The 19589-nt window shown below is 42.8% G+C and overlaps 1 protein-coding gene across 14 annotated transcripts in view; it reads right to left on the bottom strand.

Annotated features, from left to right (window-relative positions):
- Positions 1–19589, bottom strand: part of celf4 (CUGBP, Elav-like family member 4) — a 107373-nt gene that overhangs the window by 53234 nt on the left and 34550 nt on the right. For all 14 annotated transcript variants that reach the window (XM_029775776.1, XM_029775785.1, XM_029775777.1 and 11 more), the window contains exon 2: positions 19068–19150. In XM_029775776.1, the coding sequence (XP_029631636.1) occupies positions 19068–19150 (83 nt within the window). The remainder of the gene's footprint in view (positions 1–19067; positions 19151–19589) is intronic.

The following is a 19589-nucleotide window of genomic DNA, read 5'->3' as shown; positions in this document are numbered from 1 at the left end:
TGGCTGATTCCATATAGAGCTCCCTGACAAATATATTATTAAATACATTATTCAGGGTGCTAAGGATGTTCCAAGAACAAATGCAAAAATTCCAGCCAAATATTCACAGAAATTAATTGGTTCTCGTTTCCAAAGAGTTGTTAGTTCTGCTTTAGAAATCCCATGTCATTTTTTCATTTCCATAACAGACCATGAGCCATGAGTTCTGAGATGCTGTTGTTTCGTATTGGTGTGATTACAGTTTTGCCTTCTAAAAAAAATGTTCAAACAAAGTTTCAGAAACAGTCATGTCATGTAACAAAAATGGTAAGGAAATGTGTAGTCTAGTAAAAGGTATAAACTGATGCACACCCCACCATTTTTTTGTAGAGGTGCTGACTAACGTCGAGTAAACTATAAAAAGAAAGGAAGTTGTACACTCATTATGCTCCCAAACATTTAATGGGTCTAGCAACCAACATTTTTGCATGCAGTGCCTGGTGGCAGCATAGGCAGCGACTCCCTCAAAGAGATTTGTTTATCCACAATTTTTTTTTACCTCACTCCCAGGGTAATATTATGTAAGTCTAACAACCAAAGGCTACTGGAGTCGACGAGACAGCTTTAGTCATTTGAAGATAAAAATATGACTGTTGGTTAAAATTGTGTTATTATGCAACAAAAAAACTAAACAGCCAAACTGAATACACTGACCCATAAAAACTGTTTAAATATCAATCGACTTAGTGAAAGATGAAAACAACTTTTCCAAAGTTTCATTAAGGAATGGGAACATCTTCATAGAAGTCAACTGCGATTCTCAACATCTGGGCTCCTTTGAAACCCCCGACAGCTTGCCGCCTGCTGATCAGAGAGCTGCCAGATAGCTCAATGGTCCGCCCTGTTGGTGTGAGACAGGCAGAACAAATAAATGAAAAGCATACTTCCAGGACCTCAACATGATAGAGAGAGAGAAAAGGGAGAGAGAAAATGAAATAGAGAGAGCGAGAAAGAGATAGGAAGATTGAGAGAGATGAAGAGAGAGACAGGGAGAGAGAGATGCTGTGGCCAACTGTGTTTTTACTGTGGGCTCAGCACTCAATAACCACACGTGCACACACGGACACAAATGCATGCACGGATGCAACTGGCCGATGTTTGACACCGATTTGGGACTCCCAACTCTCATGCCAACTATTACTGGTGTAGCAACAAAACTGTCCCTGGACCTGCACGTAAGGGCCTAACGCACTGACACCACTAACTCCCAGCTGTTGATGACCTCTGATGGATGTTGGGTATGTAAAGTTAACGACAATGTGTCTATGAAAAACTTAGTCCCTAGCTCAATCACTTCTGTTTGCCTTATAGCTTAGCAGGCACCTTCAACCAGGGCCACATGAAGCTCATATGTTTGGGAATGATCTATCTGCTCTATCTAATCCCCTGCATAGTTTATAAGAAAGGTTAAGCACCTCCTTTCCCGAGGGTGTGTTAACAGGGCCTCACTGTTGTGTGCTAGCTACACAATGGTGGTGAATGAGGTGAGATGCCATCATGGAATGTAAAGAACTTTGACACATAGTGAAATTAGCTTCATACTGTAAATGCAATCCACTTTGGTGTAAAACACCCCAACTGCCCTTTTACTGATTTGCGTGATATCTGGAACAGTAGCAACACAGTAAACAGTGGCCACATTGCTGAGTCTACCTTTAACAATAAATACTGAAAACTAACTCTAACTTGCCTGCCTCCAATGTCTTTAACTCAAAATTAGCCTTGAACAACTACAGCTAACACATACTAACATAGCTAAGCCACTGTTCAAAAACTCTAATATTCTATTATGCAGCCGGTGCAAATTCATTTGTCGGTCTAATTTTGCAGGTGCCCTTAACGCGTCAATCAACAACAGGCGGCTCGCCGTGAACAAGCGGCGCCATCTGTGTGTTCTGGAGCGCCAGTCACCATGGAGTCATCCCTCTATGCCACGGCAACACTAAGGCTGTGTCCCAAATAACATCCTAATCGCTAAATATTGTAGTGCACTACTTTCAACCAGGGCCCACAGGGCTCTGGTCAAAAGTAGTGCACTATGTAGGGAATAGGGTGCCATCTGGGGCGTAGCCTGAGACTCCATTAAGAGCCGCAGGTCCATGCATCTTCGGCCATCATTTATTAGGCAAAAGGCAATTAGGAAGCCCCCAAAGACACCATGTGTGGTAAGGACCAAGTCTCCCCTCTTAATCACTTGTACTAATTAGTTTCTCAGAGATGTATCATTAGGTATCAGAGCCTTTGCAATCTTCCCAGCCAACACGTCAGAGATGACAAAAGGAAGGAAGAAGGAGAATAAAAGGTGGAATCATCACAATAACTGAGGTTCTGGGAGAGTTGGGTGAATGTCCAAAAACGTTACAAGGTTGTCCCACAAGGAGTGTAATCCATCAAATTGATTTTTCTTTTCCCCCCTCCTGTTCCAACGGCCTGTCTCCTTTGCAACGTAATAATTTTCCTCTCACAGTGTGACATTCATAAAGGATGCTGTGGCTGGGCTGGTACTGCGTCTTGCCAAAGTTTGGGAAGCTAATAAATGCGTCTCTGAAGTGTGCCTACAGCTGAGGCCAGGGGTGTCTTCCCTTCTCTCCCCACGCGACCCTGTTCCAAAACTCTCATTATGCTGCCTTCCTTCATCCTCTTCCTCAAGAAGGCTTTTATCTACACAGTCTTCTCAGATCAAAGATCAATTAAATGACTAAAGCAAGGAAGAAGGAAAGCTGTTTGAAGAACATGGCGAGAACATGCAAAGGTGTGAGTCAAAGGTTAGTTCAAAAGTCAGGGTGATTTGAATCCCGGGAAAACCCTTCCTGACCTGAAGATACACAGGGGGATCTGATCCTCTGACAGTGGAAGTGACAGCCTAACACGCCTGATCAGTCAATCCGGCTCAATTCGAGACAGCGTAATTCGCTCTTTGCTAACGTGAAGGAAAAGCTATCTCTGAATGGTTTCACACCCCATGCTTCAGCAAGACTCAAGCAAACCTATAGGACAGTGTCTTTACTTTATGGCAACTTAAACGACAAATTAACTTTTTCATCTTTATTTTGGACTCAAGTGATACTTCTCCTTGTAGCCACATACGCACATGGAAAAGTATCGTGGGCTACATTGTCGCACAAATTTGAATATTACGTTGCGGATAAAGCTTGGAATGACACCATTTCATAAAGCCCTGCATCACTATACTGAGAACGTTGCCATTTCTAAAAGGGCGAATTTGTGTGTTTTTGGATCCTTTGTTCATGTTTTACATCTGCCTCTGTAATGCAGAACGAGCATGAGGAAGTCTATCGCTGGTGGGGTAAGTTTCTCAAAACCAAGTGAAGTCACAAAAAAGAGTGTCTGGAGACTTATGTAACATGCCATTTACAGCCAAAATACAGATTTGGTAAAGAAAGTTAACTTTTCCTTTAAAGCACATGTTATCATGAAAACTAGACCTATACGCAGTCTATCTGTTTGTACCTCCAAAAATCAAGGTTGTGATTGGCTAGCTAAATGTAACTTTGTTTGCTTTGATTGGCATGCGACCATGCATGTCCTGACAGTATACTGTAAGTCCTGATGGTCCTGATGGACCCTAAGCATGATGGGATGTTAATTTCTTCATTAACTCAAGAACCACAGTTGTGTGGAAGCACCTGCTTTTAATACACTTTGTATCCCTCATTTACTCAAGTGTTTCCATTATTTTGGCAATTACCTGTATGTCGTTCCAAAATCTAAAGCCTTCTCTTAAAGAAATCATAGACTTACACATTTGCTTAATAATCAACTACTTACTTCTCAGAATCTTAACATTGTTTGCTTAAAATGCCTCCCATAGCCAATTCCTGTGGCTCTCTCTTTTCCCAATAGTCTTGACTACCTACGACTGTATCTCAGATTCTGCTGATGCGCTCACCCAGTACATGTCAAAGCACTTTACCAAACATGTAGACTGAGGAAAAACACAGAATAAAGAGAGAGAGGGGGGTGGGGATGGGGAGGGAAAAAAGCTAACAGTTTGTGGTGAATTTGGCTCAGACAGCAAGATTCTCTTTGAATCTGAGAGTGTGTCGGAGAAGAGAGGAGAAGCGAGGATAGAAAACTCTGTCAGAGCGATTGTTCTTCCATGTAGAAAGGTGGCACAAAGAAGCGTGAGCGGACCTTCCAGTGGGAGGGGTGTGAGAGAAAGAGAGAAAAAAGACAGAGTAAATAAATAAAAAGGTAAAAAGCTTATTGATGGTAAGGAAGCTAGCTAAAAAGAATATAGTGGAGTAAATAATGTTACAGCACTAATAAACACAACTGTTTTCCCCAAAAAGTATTGAAATATTTATGCAATTTTATACAAGCTTGCAGACTCTCCATCTCCCTCTCTATTTCAATACATCTCAATTTAAGGTTTTTATTGGCATGGGGAACATATGTCTACATTGCCAAAGCAAGTGAATTAGATAATAAACAAAAGTGAAATAAACAATAAAAAATTAACAGTAAACATTACACTTCCAAAAGTTCCAAAAGAATAAAGACATCAAATGTCATAGTATGTATATATACAGTGTTGTAATGATTCTCTCTCTCTCTCTCTCTCTCTCTCTCTCTCTCTCTCTCTCTCTCTCTCTCTCTCTCTCTCTCTCTCTCTCTCTCTCTCTCTCTCTCTCTCTCTCTCTCTTCAATTCAAGGGGATTTTTTGGCATGGGAAACATATGCTAACATTGCCAAAGCAAGTGAAGTAGATAATATAGAGTGGTTCCTCCTTTAAAAGTTGCATCATACTCCTTGCGGGCTGCTGCAGCATTCTGTGGCAAGTTATCTATTTGTCAGCCATTTTTACTGTTAATGCAAGTTATTGCTATTTTCACCAAAAGGGCATCTTTGAGAAGCATTTGATAGTATTCCGTATTGGCATTACCAGAGAATTTAAAACCTATTTTATAATAACATAGTATATGGGATTGATTTTAAGAAATTTGGCTTAATTAATTTGATTAATATTATGGTGTTTCTATTCAGAGAAAAACGAAAAATGAAACCCTCAGGGTTTTCGTTAGGATGGAATGGAAAATATGGCACTGTACAACGTGATGGTCGGGAGTAGGCTACAGGATTGGAGGATTCTAAATTGTTTGCCTTCATTAGACAACTTTGTTCCAATATTTCTGTGCCTAATTCCATACTTAAGGGAGAGCAGGCCATGTCTGTACTACAGAATGCGGGGCACACGGGAGACCGGTGTTATTTCATAGTTGTGAAGTCTTCACTATTATTCTACAATGTAGAAAATAGTAAAAATTAAGAAAAATCCTGGAAAAATCCTGGAATGAGTAGGTGTGTCCAAACTTTTGACTGGTACTTGCTTAATTCATTTGATTAATATTATGTTTTTTCTATTCCAAGAAAAACAAAAAAGACTTCTGGGTTTCCATTAGAATGGAACAGAAAATATGGTGCTGAACAACTTGACGGTCAGCAGTACAGTTGTTGGCTTTTGCTTCTAACTTCAATATGCTCTTTAAATAAATAAAACCAAGACAATTTTTAACAGCACATTACTCATTTTGCCTATGGTAGGCCTGCAGTATATCGAGAAAAAAAACATTCAATGACGTGACTCTCCACCAATAATTACATTTAGAGGATTGGAGGACTTTAAATGAATATCTAAGGGGCATTTTCCATTAGGATCTGTGAGAATATCTGATAATATCTAAGGGTTTTTTACATCATTCTAAATTAATACATTTTAATAATCATTTTGTTTAAAAAGTAACAATATTTTGGAGATTTTGTTTTCATTTAACCTAGAGTGAGTGAGAAAAAGGCAATTCCTGAACACGGGTTAGACATTCTCACTAACTGGTAAATAAAGCCAGTTTGTTATTTAGAATTATTTATTTCTGGAGAAACGTAACTTGGTTATTTATCAGACATCACTTGCTTATATTCAGTCAACACATATCTTAAGAATGAAGGTATTCTCCATCTGTTGGTATGCAATACTTGCATAACAAGTTAGCTATATTTTCAGCACCAGCCAGTGTTCAGCTCCTATTGATTGTGCTGCGGTTGCCACCAGTTGTTTTTTAAATTGAACCTTTATTTAACTAGGCAAGTCAGGTAAGAACAAATTCGTATTTACAGTGAAGGCCTACCCCGGCCAAACCCAGATGACGCTGGGACAATTGTGTGCCGCCCTATGGCACTCAAAAATTACAGATGATGTGATACAGCCTGAATTCGAACCAGGGACTGTAGTAAAGCCTCTTGCACCGAGATGCAGTGCCATAGACTGCTGCGCCACTCGGGAGCCATGGCCAATATATACAGTTGAAGTCAGAAGTTTACATACACTTAGGTTGGAGTCATTAAAACTTGTTTTTCAACCACTCCACACATTTCTTGTTAACAAACTATAGTTTTGGCAAGTCGGTTAGGACATCTACTTTGTGCATTGGAATTTTTCCAACAATTGTTTACAGACAGATTATTTCACTTATAATTCACTGTATCACAATTCCAGTGGGTCAGAAGTTTACATACACTAGGTGGACTGTGCCTTTAAACATTTTGGAAAATTCCATCACATGATGTCATGGCTTTAGAAGCTTCTGATAGGCTAATTGACATAATTTGAGTCAATCGTGTACCTGTGGATGTAATTCAAGGCCTACCTTCAAACTCAGTGCCTCTGCTTGACATCATGGGAAAATCTAAATAATCAGCCAAGACCTCAGAAAAACAGTAGACCTCCACAAGTCTGGTTCATCCTTGAAGGTTCCACGTTCATCTGTACAACCAAGAGTATGCAACTATAAACACCATGGGACCACGCAGCCGTCATACTGCTCAGGAAGGAGACGAGTTCTGTCTCCTAGAGATGAACGTACTTTGGTGTGAAAAGTGTCAATTAATCCCAGAACAACAGCAAAGGACCTTGTGAAGATGCTTGAGGAAAAAGGTACAAAAGTATCTATATCCACAGTAAAACGAGTCCTATATCGACATAACCTGAAAGGCCGCTCAGCAAGGAAGAAGCCACTGCTCCAAAACCGCCATAAAAATGGCAGACTACGGTTTGCAATTGCACATGGAGACAAAGATTGTACTTTCTGGAGAAATGTCCTCTGGTTTGATGAAACAAAAATATAACTGTTTGGCCATAATGACCATCGGTATGTTTGGAGGAAAAAAGGGGAGGCTTGCAAGCCAAAGAACACCATCCCAACCGTGAAGCACGGGGGTGGCAGCATCATGTTGTGGGGGTGCTTTGCTGGAGGAGGGACAGGTTCACTTCACAAAATAGATGGCAACATGAGGCAGGAAAATTACGTGGCTATATTGAAGCAACATCTCAAGACATCAGTCAGGAAGTTAAAGCTTGGTCACAAATGGTTCTTCCAAATGGACAATGACCCCAAGCATACTTCCAAAGTTGTGGCAAAATGGCTTAAGGACAACAAAGTCAAGGTATTGGAGTGGCCATCACAAAGCCCTGACCTCAATCCTATAGAACATTTCTGGGCAGAACTGAAAAAGTGTGTGCGAGCAAGGAGGCCTACAAACCTGACTCAGTTACACCAGCTCTGTCATAAGGAATGGGCCAAAATTCACCCAACTTATTGTGGGAAGCTTGTGGAAGGCTACCCGAAACGTTTGACCCAAGTTAAACAATTTAATGGCAATGCTTCCAAATACTAATTGTGTGTAGGTAAACTTCTGACCCACTGGGAATGTGATGAAAGAAATGAAAGCTGAAATAAATAATTCTCTCTACTATTATTCTGACATTTCACATTTTTAAAATAAAGTGGTGATCCTAACTGACCTAAGACAGGGACATTTTACTAGGATTAAACATCAGAAATTGTGAAAAACTGAGTTGAAATGTAGTCGGCTAAGGTGTATGTAAACTTCTGACTTCAACTGTATATATGTATATGTATATATATATATATATATATATATACATATATATATATATATATATATGTATTTTCCCATAACATTTCCCATAACATTAACCGTGTGTAGGTAGATAGATGTGTAGGTAGATGTGGAAAGATAGATACAAATGATTGGGGGGGGGGTTCACACCTAGCTCGACAATTATACCATTATTTAGTAAAGGTTGAATAGTCTATTGTTCAGCTAATAACCATCCTGCTACGCTTGTGAAAAACTAATAATAATACTTTTTCCCATTTCCATATGTTAAAGATTCCAATTGATAAAGTGTTTTTAGCCACAATCGGCCCCAACCCCAATTAATAAATTTGGGCACAGTCGATAGCGTGCTGGACTTCGGGCTAGAATGTTGGGAGTTCGAAACCTGCTCCCTGCTTGTTTCATTACGTTATTATGCCTGTCTCAGAGCAAATAGCCTGGATTGTTACTCCCATCTCGTTCCTCGCTCTCTTCCACGCGTCATTCAGCACGCTTGTGGGAGTGTTGGCAGGATGTACTGTTTTTTATTCTCTATATATGAATTACAAATCAGCGTTTACTTAAATCATGTTTCTAGTCTATTACATAGTTACAATGTGTAATCATTGATGTCCCAGGAGCAGGAGTGGTAAACACTGTTGAAGTGTATAATTGTAATACATACATGCAGACACAGCATCATTCAAATAATGGAGTTTGATACACATGGTACTGGATATGACTGAAAAACAAAATGCTAAATTGCGATTTTCGTAAATTTACTTTATGACAAAAGAATATGCACAGTCGTTTGTCTCTACATTAGCTAACATATTCCTCTCAATTGTACATTTTTTGCTTGACTCGTTATGACCTTATAATTACGTAAATTAGCTTCCACCATAATGTTTTGTCAGCCATCTTTGCTGAAGAAAGTCACCAGGGTCGGGTGTCTCGCGTCAAATTCGTCATTGGAATCACTTGACATGATTGGTCATATAAAAACCTTCGTACCCAAATGCATAATGAGTGCCCTAACTCCCCCTTGTGGTGGTCTGGAGCAATGAAGCTGTGACTCTGGGTACCTCTAAGTCCCGTGGTGTAAGCTCGCAACTTTTAAAGGAGGAACCACTGTACAAAAGTGAAATTAATGATAAAAATGAACAGTAAACATTACACTCACAGAAGTTCCAAAAGAATAAAGACATTACAAATCAAATTAAAGTTTATTTGTCACGTGAGCCGAATACAACAGGTGTAGACCGTACAGTGAAATGCTTACTTACAGGCTCTAACCAATAGTGCAAAAAAGGTATTAGGTGAACAATAGGTAGGTAAAGAAATAAAACAACAGTAAAAAGACAGGCTATATACAGTAGCGAGGCTATAAAAGTAACGAGGCTACATACAGACACCGGTTAGTCAGATTGATTGAGGTAGTATGTACAAGTAGATATGGTTAAAGTGACTATGCATATATGATGAACAGAGTAGCAGTAGCGTAAAAGAGGGGTTGGCGGGTGGTGGGTGGGACACAATGCAGATAGCCCGGTTAGCCAATGTGCGGGAGCACTGGTTGGTCGGCCCAATTGAGGTAGTATGTACATGAATGTATAGTTAAAGTGACTATGCACATATGATAAACAGAGAGTAGCAGCAGCGTAAAAAGAGGGGTGGGGTGTGTGTGGGGGGGGGGGGGCACACAATACAAATAGTCCGGGCAGCCATTTGATTACCTGTTCAGGAGAATTATGGCTTGGGGGTAAAAACTGTTGAGAAGCCTTTTTGTCCTAGACTTGGCACTCCAGTACCGCTTGCCATGCGGTAGTAGAGAGAACAGTCTATGACTGGGGTATCTGGGGTCTTTGACAATTTTTAGGGCCTTCCTCTGACACCGCCTGGTGTAGAGGTCCTGGATGGCAGGCAGCTTAGCCCCAGTGATGTACTGGGCCGTACGCACTACCCTCTGTAGTGCCTTGCCGTCAGAGGCCGAGCAATTGCCGTACCAGGCAGTGATGCAACCAGTCAGGATGCTCTCGATGTTGCAGCTGTAGAACCTTTTGAGGATCTCAGGACCCATGCCAAATCTTTTTAGTTTCCTGAGGAGGAATAGGCTTTGTCGTGCCCTCTTCATGACTGTCTTGGTGTGTTTGGACCATTCTAGTTTGTTGGTGATGTGGACACCAGGGAACTTGAAGATCTCAACCTGCTCCACTACAGCCCCGTCGATGAGAATGGGGACGTGCTCGGTCCTCCTTTTCCTGTAGTCCACAATCATCTCCTTAGTCTTGGTTACGTTGAGGGATAGGTTGTTATTCTGGCACCACCCGGCCAGGTCTCTGACCTCCCTATAGGCTGTCTCGTCGTTGTCGGTGATCAGGCCTACCACTGTTGTGTCGTCTGCAAATGACGTATTACGTATATATACAGTGTTGTAACAATGTGCAAATGGTTAAAGTACAAAAGGGAAAATAAATAAACATAAATATGGGTTGTATTTACGATGGTGTTTGTTCTTCACTGGTTCTCTCTCTCTCTCTCTCTCTGTCACACACTGCTCGCAGCAGTGGAATACAGTATCAGGGCATAGTATACTGAAGGCTCATTGAACGCAGTCTGGCAGTCTGGCAGTCTGGAAAAGCACACACAGAACCGCCAGCCAGGTTATAGGAAAGGACAGAACGTTCTGGGTGTTACAGCAGAGTGAAGAAAGACACTCTCCACAGCGCCATAGAGTCCATAAACAGTGATGGATGGCCCATCATAATTTACCTCTTTGGTGACTTTTCAACAGCGTCACACCCCAGGAAGCACATGCAAGAGGTGAGCAAGCAGACAGTACAGACAGAGCAAAAGGCAGAGCACAATAGAAAGGCAATGCGGAGAAAATGAGGCCCAAGTGAGAAAGGAAAAGACAGAGATATATGTAGAAAGAGATAAAGGAGAGATGAAAGGTGAGGAAATGTCTTTGACATCAGCCTGACTAAACATCCCCACACATACAAGCGAGTGAACACGCAGCCACACACGCACATGCGCGCACACACACACACACACGCACGCGCACGCGCCCGCACGCGCGCGCACGCGCACGCACACGCACACACACACACACACACACACACACACACACACACACACACACACACACACACACACACACACACACACACACACACACACACACACACACACACACACACACACACAGAATGCTCAATTGGACACTCTGCCCCCCCCCGTCCTTGCTTCCCTCGATGACTCCATCCCACACACACTGTATCTAGAGCATGAAAAATCCACTGTCTCCTCTACTCACCTCTCCTCCCCTGCCAATGCAGAGAGAGATAGAGGAAGAGACAGAGACAGAGAAAGAGAGAGAGAGAGAGAGAGTGGGGGCCAGATGCAGCAGGAAGGAAAGAGAACAAGGATGACACAGCGATAGTGTGTGACAAAGAGAGGGAGGGCAAAAGGGATATTGTAACGAGAGAGACAGAAAAAGAAAGAGCGAGAGGGAGCAAGAGAGAGGGCGGAATTAATCGCTTTCTCTAAGGCAACGAAAAAGAGAGTCCGAAAAAAAAAGCAATTGCCACATGTACAGTATGACACAGAAGAGCCAAAGAGAGAGAGAAGGAAGTAAGTGCACCTAGAGAAAGTAAAACATTTACTTTCTCTTTTCACCAAGGAGAGGGCAAAGTAAACTACATGTGACAGTTTACTTTCACCCATGGGAGATGTGAAATTGGGACACTCAAGAGATGGCAAAATGAGAGCCTGAGTTACCTTGTTATTCCCATGACATAATAGGTCTTGAGAGTATCACAGCAACACATTGTGAGATCAGTAGTATAGCTATCGCAGTGTACCAAGTTAAAGATATTCATCCAACGATCAGTTGTGTTTTGGTTAAACAACAACATGTAATGGAATGACCAGTTCTGTTGAACTTGTTTGTGTCTGTTGTTAGGTATGCAAGTCAGAGGACCCCTGAACATGCTTAAGGATAACTGGGAGGCTGGTAAGGCAGCGCCAAGCAGCATCGCTGCCTACATCTTGCAGATGTGAGACAAGCTGGACAGTCTGAAGGAGATGCATCTTCAACAGTCACAACAACAGATAGTTTGTCTGTATGCATTGATATGTAGGCTATGTGTGCCTTTTAAAAAAATGTATGTAGTTCTGTCCTTGAGCTGTTCTTGTCTATTGATGTTCGGTATTATGTCGTGTTTCATGTTTTGTGTGGACCCCAGGAAGAGTAGCTGCTGCGTTTGCAACAGCTAATGGGGATTCTAATAAAATACCAAATACCAAAAAGTAGAAGGTTTGGTATGAGGATGGTCCATGGAGGGCGAATGACCCATCACTGCATCAGCAGTGCAGTAGATGATAACTGAGGGCTGTCAATTAATCCCAGGTTAATGTACATTGATGAACACGCCCACGTTTCTCCTGAAGAAACAGGAAACCGTTCTACTTTAGAATAGTGATTATAACCCGCTTAGAAATGCATGAATTGAAAAATACCATGTGTCATATTGTGCTAGCAGCTGAATATTACATACAGTACATATAAAAACAACATTATTAGATCAAAAAAAGTCTGCCTGCCTGCATACAGTAGAGAGAGAGAGAGAGATAGAGAGAGAGAGAGAGTCTGGACAGCCCCTATTGATCGCCACCCGGCACACATCACCGCAACTTTCACAAATTGCTATTGAGAAGTGACCTGTAATGCAATTACTGCCCAATCCGGGGCCTAGGCCACCATCAATTATTAAAAGCTGCCGAGCCACGGCCTGGCTGATACTGCTCCGCCTCCGCTCCGCTCCCTGTGTTGTCATTATCACGTCTGTCCACGGCTGGCCAGCTGTTGCACCACGTACCACACAGGCAACGGAAATAAGCTTTAGGACCAACGCTTCCCCCGGGTAAAACTAAGTATTACGGCTATGGGCCGTATGCATACATATCCTTGACCCAGGTGGTTGCTACTCATTGGTGATGGTGGACGGGGTGAGTTTCTCCCCTTAACAAGGTTATGTAAGCTCTTTTGGACCTAGTGGAAAACGTTTTTTATGAATGCAATACGTTATTATTCAAATTCAAGTCCTGTCAAGTGAGAAGATGAGGACAGGAAGCTTAAACGCAGGTTGATATTTATTGAGTCTTGTCCTGGAGGCAGAACTGATCGATTTCTCCTTAGATAGGCCAGCTGCAAAGTCAAAATTGGCTATATTGTAAAAATGTATGAAAAACAAAATGTGCTTTTATATGTCTAATTTTGGTTAGGGTTATGCATTAGGGTTATCAGTGTGGTTATGGTTAGGGTTAAGGTTATGGTTTGTGATTGTGCTTGCTAGTGACCACTCGGCAGAACTGCCTCCAGAACACGATACATGATGAAAAACGCTAACGCACAGCTTCAACAATTGAAACATGGGCTCCGTCACCAAATGGCACCCTATTCCGCAAAAAGTGCACTACTTTTGATGAGAGCCCTATGCACTTCATAGGGTATATAAATAGATGGGGCTCTGGTCAAAGGTATTGCACTATATAGGGAATAGGGCGCCATTTAGGATGCAGCCATGGTTCAGACGTGCACTCCCCCTTAGTCCCCCCTTCTCTCCTCCCAGCCACACTCATAAAACCCCTACCTCACCCAGAGAGCCAGGCAGTTATTGACCAATGAGGCGGCTTATTGAGAAAAGCTGCCATGAAAGTGGGTCATGTAGCCAATCAATGCCATGGATTTCTGGACCCAGTCATTATCTCTCCTCGAGAAAAAAAGAAACAGACACAAATCAGTGGTATGGAGACACCTCGCCTACACCTCCTCTCTCACCCTCTCTCTCTCTCTCTCTCTCTCGCTCTCCATCCCTCTCTATTCCTCCCTACATCCCTCCCTCCCTCTATCACCCAGCTCCCTTTCCACCTTTCCTTTCTTTTTCTTCTGTTTTCTTGTCCCCGGGCTGAAACGGGTGTCAGGAAGGGAAAGAGTGAGGGAGGGAAGGAAGGCAGGGAGGGAGGGAGGGAGGGAGGGAGGGAGGGAGGGAGGGAGGAAAAGAGGGATGGTAGAACGGTGCTGGGCTGTGTGTGTATTTGAACACACTCTGAAATGACTCATTGATTCACATTGTATGTTTTGTGATCTGACTTTGCGCTATTACAGTGTGAGTTGGTCGGCACTGGATTTCTGTGTGTGTATGTTACGCTGCTTATTCAGTGTGGAGGAGAATGTGCAGTGTGCAGAGTGATGGTGGGTGTGAGAGTGTCAGAAAGAAATGCATATGTATGAAGTGTGTTTATGTGGGGATGTATGAGAAAAATCTATGTCTATTTGTCTTTCACTGTAATTTGATTTGATTATTCCTCTTTTGGACTAGTCCTCCAAGTCCTTAAACATTAAAATACAATTTATAATACTGTGCGTGTGTGTGTGTGTCTGTGTCTGTGTATGTCTGTGTGTGTGTGTGTGTGTGTGTGTGTGTGTGTGTGTGTGTGTGTGTGTGTGTGTGTGTGTGTGTGTGTGTGTGTGTGTGTGTGTGTGTGTGTGTGTGTGTGTGTGTGTGTGTGTGTGTGTGTGTAGTCTGTGTGTCTGTCCCTGTATGTGTCTGCATGTGTGTTTAATGCTCTTGGCTTTACATAAGTGTAATAGTACGTCTTGTGTGAGAATGTGTGTTTCTGAGTTTGAGCGAGTATTTGCGCGTAGGTGTGTAACACACACTGTGCCGGCTAGTCGTGCCCCCTCTCCTCCTTCTCCTCCTCCTCCCTCACCCCCTGCTAGGGAGGCCTTGTGCCAAAATCAATAGATGCTTTCTGATGCATCATGCTGTTGTATGAGTCTGAAACATGAGAGGATCATAAATATGGCATCCAAAGGTACACATTTGAGACAGGTCCCATTTTATACCTGTGTTAAACCTCCCGGTGAATAATTTTATAGACGCACACTTTGAATAAACTAATGCAACATTTGTTATGTTTAGTTTTTGTCTGGCATTGTTTGACCTCTGGTTAAGTTCTTCTCTGTAAAAGGAATTTTAATGGATTTCTGTTAAAGATAACGATAATGGAAGAGCAACCTAATAATGTGCCAGCACCTGTGAAATCCTGAAGTAGTACACTATCTATACAAAAGTATGTGGACACAACTTCAATGAGTGGATTCGGCTATTTCAGCCACAACTGTTGCTGACAGGTGTATAAAATCGAGCACACAGCCATGCAATCTCCATTGACAAACATTGGCAGTAGAATGGCCTTACTGAAGAGCTCAGTGACTTTCAACGTGGCACCGTCATAGGATGCTCCCGAGTGCTCCTGAGTGTCGCAGCGGTCTAAGGGACTGCATCTCAGGGCTAGAGGTGTCAATACAGACACTCTGGTTTCGATTCAAGGCTGTATCACAACCGGCCGTGATTGGGAGTCCCATAGGGCGTCACACAATTGGCCCAGCATCGTCCAAGTTTGGCCGGTGTAGGCCATCATTGTAAATACGAATTTGTTCTTAACCGACTTGCCTAGTTAAACAAAGGTAAAAAAAATATAATAATAATAATAATACAGTAATTCCAACAAGTCAGTTCCTCAAATTTCTGCCCTGCTAGTGCTGCCCCAGTTAACTGTAAGTTCTGTTATTGTGAAGCGGAAACATCTAGGAGTAACAACAGCTCAGCCGCGAAGTGGTAGGCCACACAAGCTCTCAGAACGGGACCGCCGAGTGCTGAAGAGCGTAGAGCGTAAAGATCGAGCGTAAAAATCGTCTGTCCTCAGTTGCAACACTCACTACCTAGTTCCAAACTGCCTCTGGAAGCAACATCAGCACAAGAACTGTTCGTTCAGCTTCATGAAATGGGTTTCCATGGCCGAGCAGCCGCACAAAAGCCTAAGATGACCATGCGCAATGCCAAGCATCGGCTGGAGTGCTGTAAAGCTTGCCGCCATTGGACTCTGAGGCAGTGGGAAAACATTCTCTGGAGTGATGACTCACGCTTCACCATCTGGCAGTCCGACGGAAGAATCTGGGTTTGGCGGATGCCAGGAGACAGCTACCTGCCCCAATGCATAGTTCCAACTGTAAAGTTTGGTGGAGGAGGAATAATGGAAATAATAACACTTTTGAGATGAATTGGACCGCCGACTGCGAGCCAGGCCTAATCGTCCAACATCAGTGCCCGACTTCACTAACGCTCTTGTGGCTGAATGGAATCAAGTCCCCTCAGCAATGTTCCAACATCTAGTAGAAAGTCTTCCCAGAAGAGTGGAGGCTGTTATTGCAGCAAAGGGGGCACCAAACTTCATATTAATGATGATGATTTTGTGTCCACATACCTTTGGTCATGTAGTGTATTAAAGTACACAGTCTACTCTAATCAATGTCAATCACTAGTGACTATGATACATAAAAACAAACAATTATCATATCCTACTAAAATACAAATTAGTGGTTTACTGTATACCATAGTTGATTCCACACAAAGGCCTGGTCCATTTCCAATAGCATAGCTACATTGTCCAAAAATTCCATGAGATTCTGAATGTTGCTAGATAACCAGCTAACAATTTTAAAATGCTTTGGAGAAAATGTCAACACGCTAGTGAAGTCGAAAATAAAATAAAACTTAACTCTCACTTTAAGATATGCCAGTAGGTCAGGGATACATCCAATCTGGAGCTCAAGCTCAGTTACACTTCTGATTTTCATGTTTACTTGATAGTTAAGCGTAATCACCTGGTCTCCTGGCTCTAATTCAGTCCCCAACTAAAGGCCAAGAAGGAACATCAGCAGTGGACTTGGGCTCAAGCTCCCGATTTAAGTATCCCTGCAATAGGTATATCAATAAGTCATTTCAAGGTGCTTGTATCATGTCAATTCCTAGTGCCTTTAGGAGCACCTTCAGGGTATTTCACTATGGAATCCAAATCCTCTCAGTTTAGGTGTCACCTGGGCATCGGCTGAGCTAGGCACTACACTGCTTTTCAAAACTTTCCAACACGAGGGAACAACTTTGAGAAGAAAGATGCCAAGTGAAGTGAAAAAGGGGGGATGGTGGGGGGGGGGGCGATAGTTAGTTGAAAAGAGAAGAGAAGAAGCAAAGTGCGGATAAAACGTCCTACTGCCTTTCTCATCTCTCCGCCAAGTCCCTGTTCTTTCCCTAATTAACTCATTTGTTGTGTTCCTCCGTCTTCACCTCTGTAAGGCTTCAAAGACCGCGTCTCCCAGACTCCTCTGCTTCTTTAAGGTTGGCTGCTCATACCAGAACTGTCCTAGAGAATTATACTTGTTTACTTAGCATTCACAATGAGTCGACAAACCTAAGCAATCACCGGCGGCCCGATCTGGGATTGGCTAATTAGCATTTCTTATTAAACGACGGTGATGGGTAGTGACTTCAATTAAATTAATTTGCTGTGGGTTCCTCAAGATTACCACGATGACGCCGATGCTGCTGCCATTGCCGCCGCCACTGCCGTCTCCTCGCAACATTTACAGAAGCTACGGAGACTGATCTAGTCACTATAAAGCTTTCAAAAAGTATGGATCGCTACATTAAAAAAGGGCCCTTTACTGATAACATAGATGTCGTACCGCGTACTGTACATACAACAACACTCAATAAGACAAAATCTTCTGTGTGAACGGAAAATCACATTTTTGTTTTGGCCAAATATTAAATTGATCTTCTTTTGGTGTGTGACTGCGCCATTCCTGCTCGGGGGGATGAAAACAGAGAAAGAGAGAAGGATCCACAGCGGCAGAGGCAGCGCACGACTCCTCTCTTCCGCACTGCACATCTATGATGTCATAATCACTCACATCAAAGGCTTTCTGCTCAACATGGCGACTGTCAACCTCCCTGGAGGCGTCATTAAAAAACGAACAGACCCAACCAAGCGAGCCCTGACAGAGACGCATCAAAACTCAACACACACACATATACACACACAGACACACACATATGGCACAGATACACAATGTTAAAGCCCTGCAACATAGTGTGCTGGGTTAAAAAAATATATATATATATTAAAGTATACATTGGATCCAGATAGCGTAGGAGGTGTTGCTTGCAGTCATATTGTACATACAGTATGGTATACAGGTAACTGCCAAAATAAAGGAAACACCAACCTAAAGTATCTTAATAGGGCGTTGGGCCACCACGAGCCACCAGAGCCACAAGAACAGCTTCAATGCGCCTTGGCATAGATTCTACGTGTCTGGAACTCTATTAGAACGATGTGATACCATTCTTTCACGAGAAATTCAAAGATTTGGTGTTTTGTCGATGGTGGTAAAAAACGCTGTCTCAGGTGCCGCTCCAGAATCTCCCATAAGTGTTCAATTGGGTTGCGATCTGGTGACTGATACACACATACACACACACATTCGCAACACGCACACACACACACCCATTTGCTCCTTTGAGGTCCCTCTTTCAAAGTCAGAGATCTCCTATTCTAGCCATGGTAGCCAAAATAATGGGCAACTGGGCATGTTTACACAAGACCCTAAGAATGATGGGATGTTTAATTCACTCAGGAACCAAACCTGTGTGGAAGCAGCTGCTTTAAATATACTTTGTATTCCTCATTTACTCAAGTGTTTCCTTTCTTCTGTATGTGCAAATATAATGTTGTTAGACACGTTAAATATACTGTCTGTATATTTACAGTACATTATTGGCCCTACCACGGAACACACACATAAACACACACTGCAACTATAAATAGGCCTGCTCTGATGTGATGCTATGTGGTTTGTCCCCGTGGGTTTGTGTGACTGTCAGAGGGAGAATGAAAAGGCGAGGGAGCGGGAGAAAGAGGGAGAGGGACGCATGGAGAAGAAGAGGGAGAACAAACGGGAAACGAGGGTGGTGCACGTGTGTTGTTGTGTGTACAGTATGTCAACAGTAAAGACATTGTGTGGCACCTTTGAATACAAACACATTTGTGTGGCAAGGTGTGTGCGTAGTGTGTGTGTGCCTAGCTGTGTGTGATCTTTATGCGTGTCGGAATCTGTTTAACATTTATTTGTCTGGGTGCATGTTAAGGTGCTTGAGGGGCCATATAGTACAAACAGTATGACAGTGTGGTGGTAAACTTACCCCTGGCAGGGTCTTCTGCTCGTGAAGAGCATTCTGAGCTTTCAGGGCCGACTCTCTGGCACAGTAGGTAAGGAAGGCACAGCCTGAGAGAGAGAGAGAGAGACAGAGAGAGGGAGTAGGGAGAGGGAGAGAAAGGATAATGACGTTAGCATACTGGGGCGGACACTGAGAGACAGCGAAGGAGGAGACCACTCAAACTCGTCAGAGACCAAAATCCAAGAACACAAACTAACACAAACAGAGCAGTCCCTGGGAGAGAGAGAGAGAGAGAGAGAGAGAGAGAGAGAGAGAGAGAGAGAGAGAGAGAGAGAGAGAGAGAGAGAGAGAGAGAGGAGAGAGAGAGACAAGAGAGAGAGAGAGAGACAAGAGAGAGAACAAGAGAGAGAGAGAGAACAAGAGAACGAGAGAGAGAGAGAGAGAGAGAGAACAAGAGAGAGAGAGAGAGAGAAGAGAGAGAGAGAGAGAGAGAACAAGAGAGAGAGAGAGAGAGAACAGAGAGAGAGAGAGAGAGAGAGAGAGAGA

This window comes from Salmo trutta, chromosome 14 (genome assembly GCF_901001165.1).
Source record: "Salmo trutta chromosome 14, fSalTru1.1, whole genome shotgun sequence".
Classification (NCBI taxonomy): Eukaryota; Metazoa; Chordata; class Actinopteri; order Salmoniformes; family Salmonidae; genus Salmo; species Salmo trutta.
Note: the sequence above shows the minus strand (reverse complement) of the source record. Positions and strands in the feature narration are given on the sequence as shown.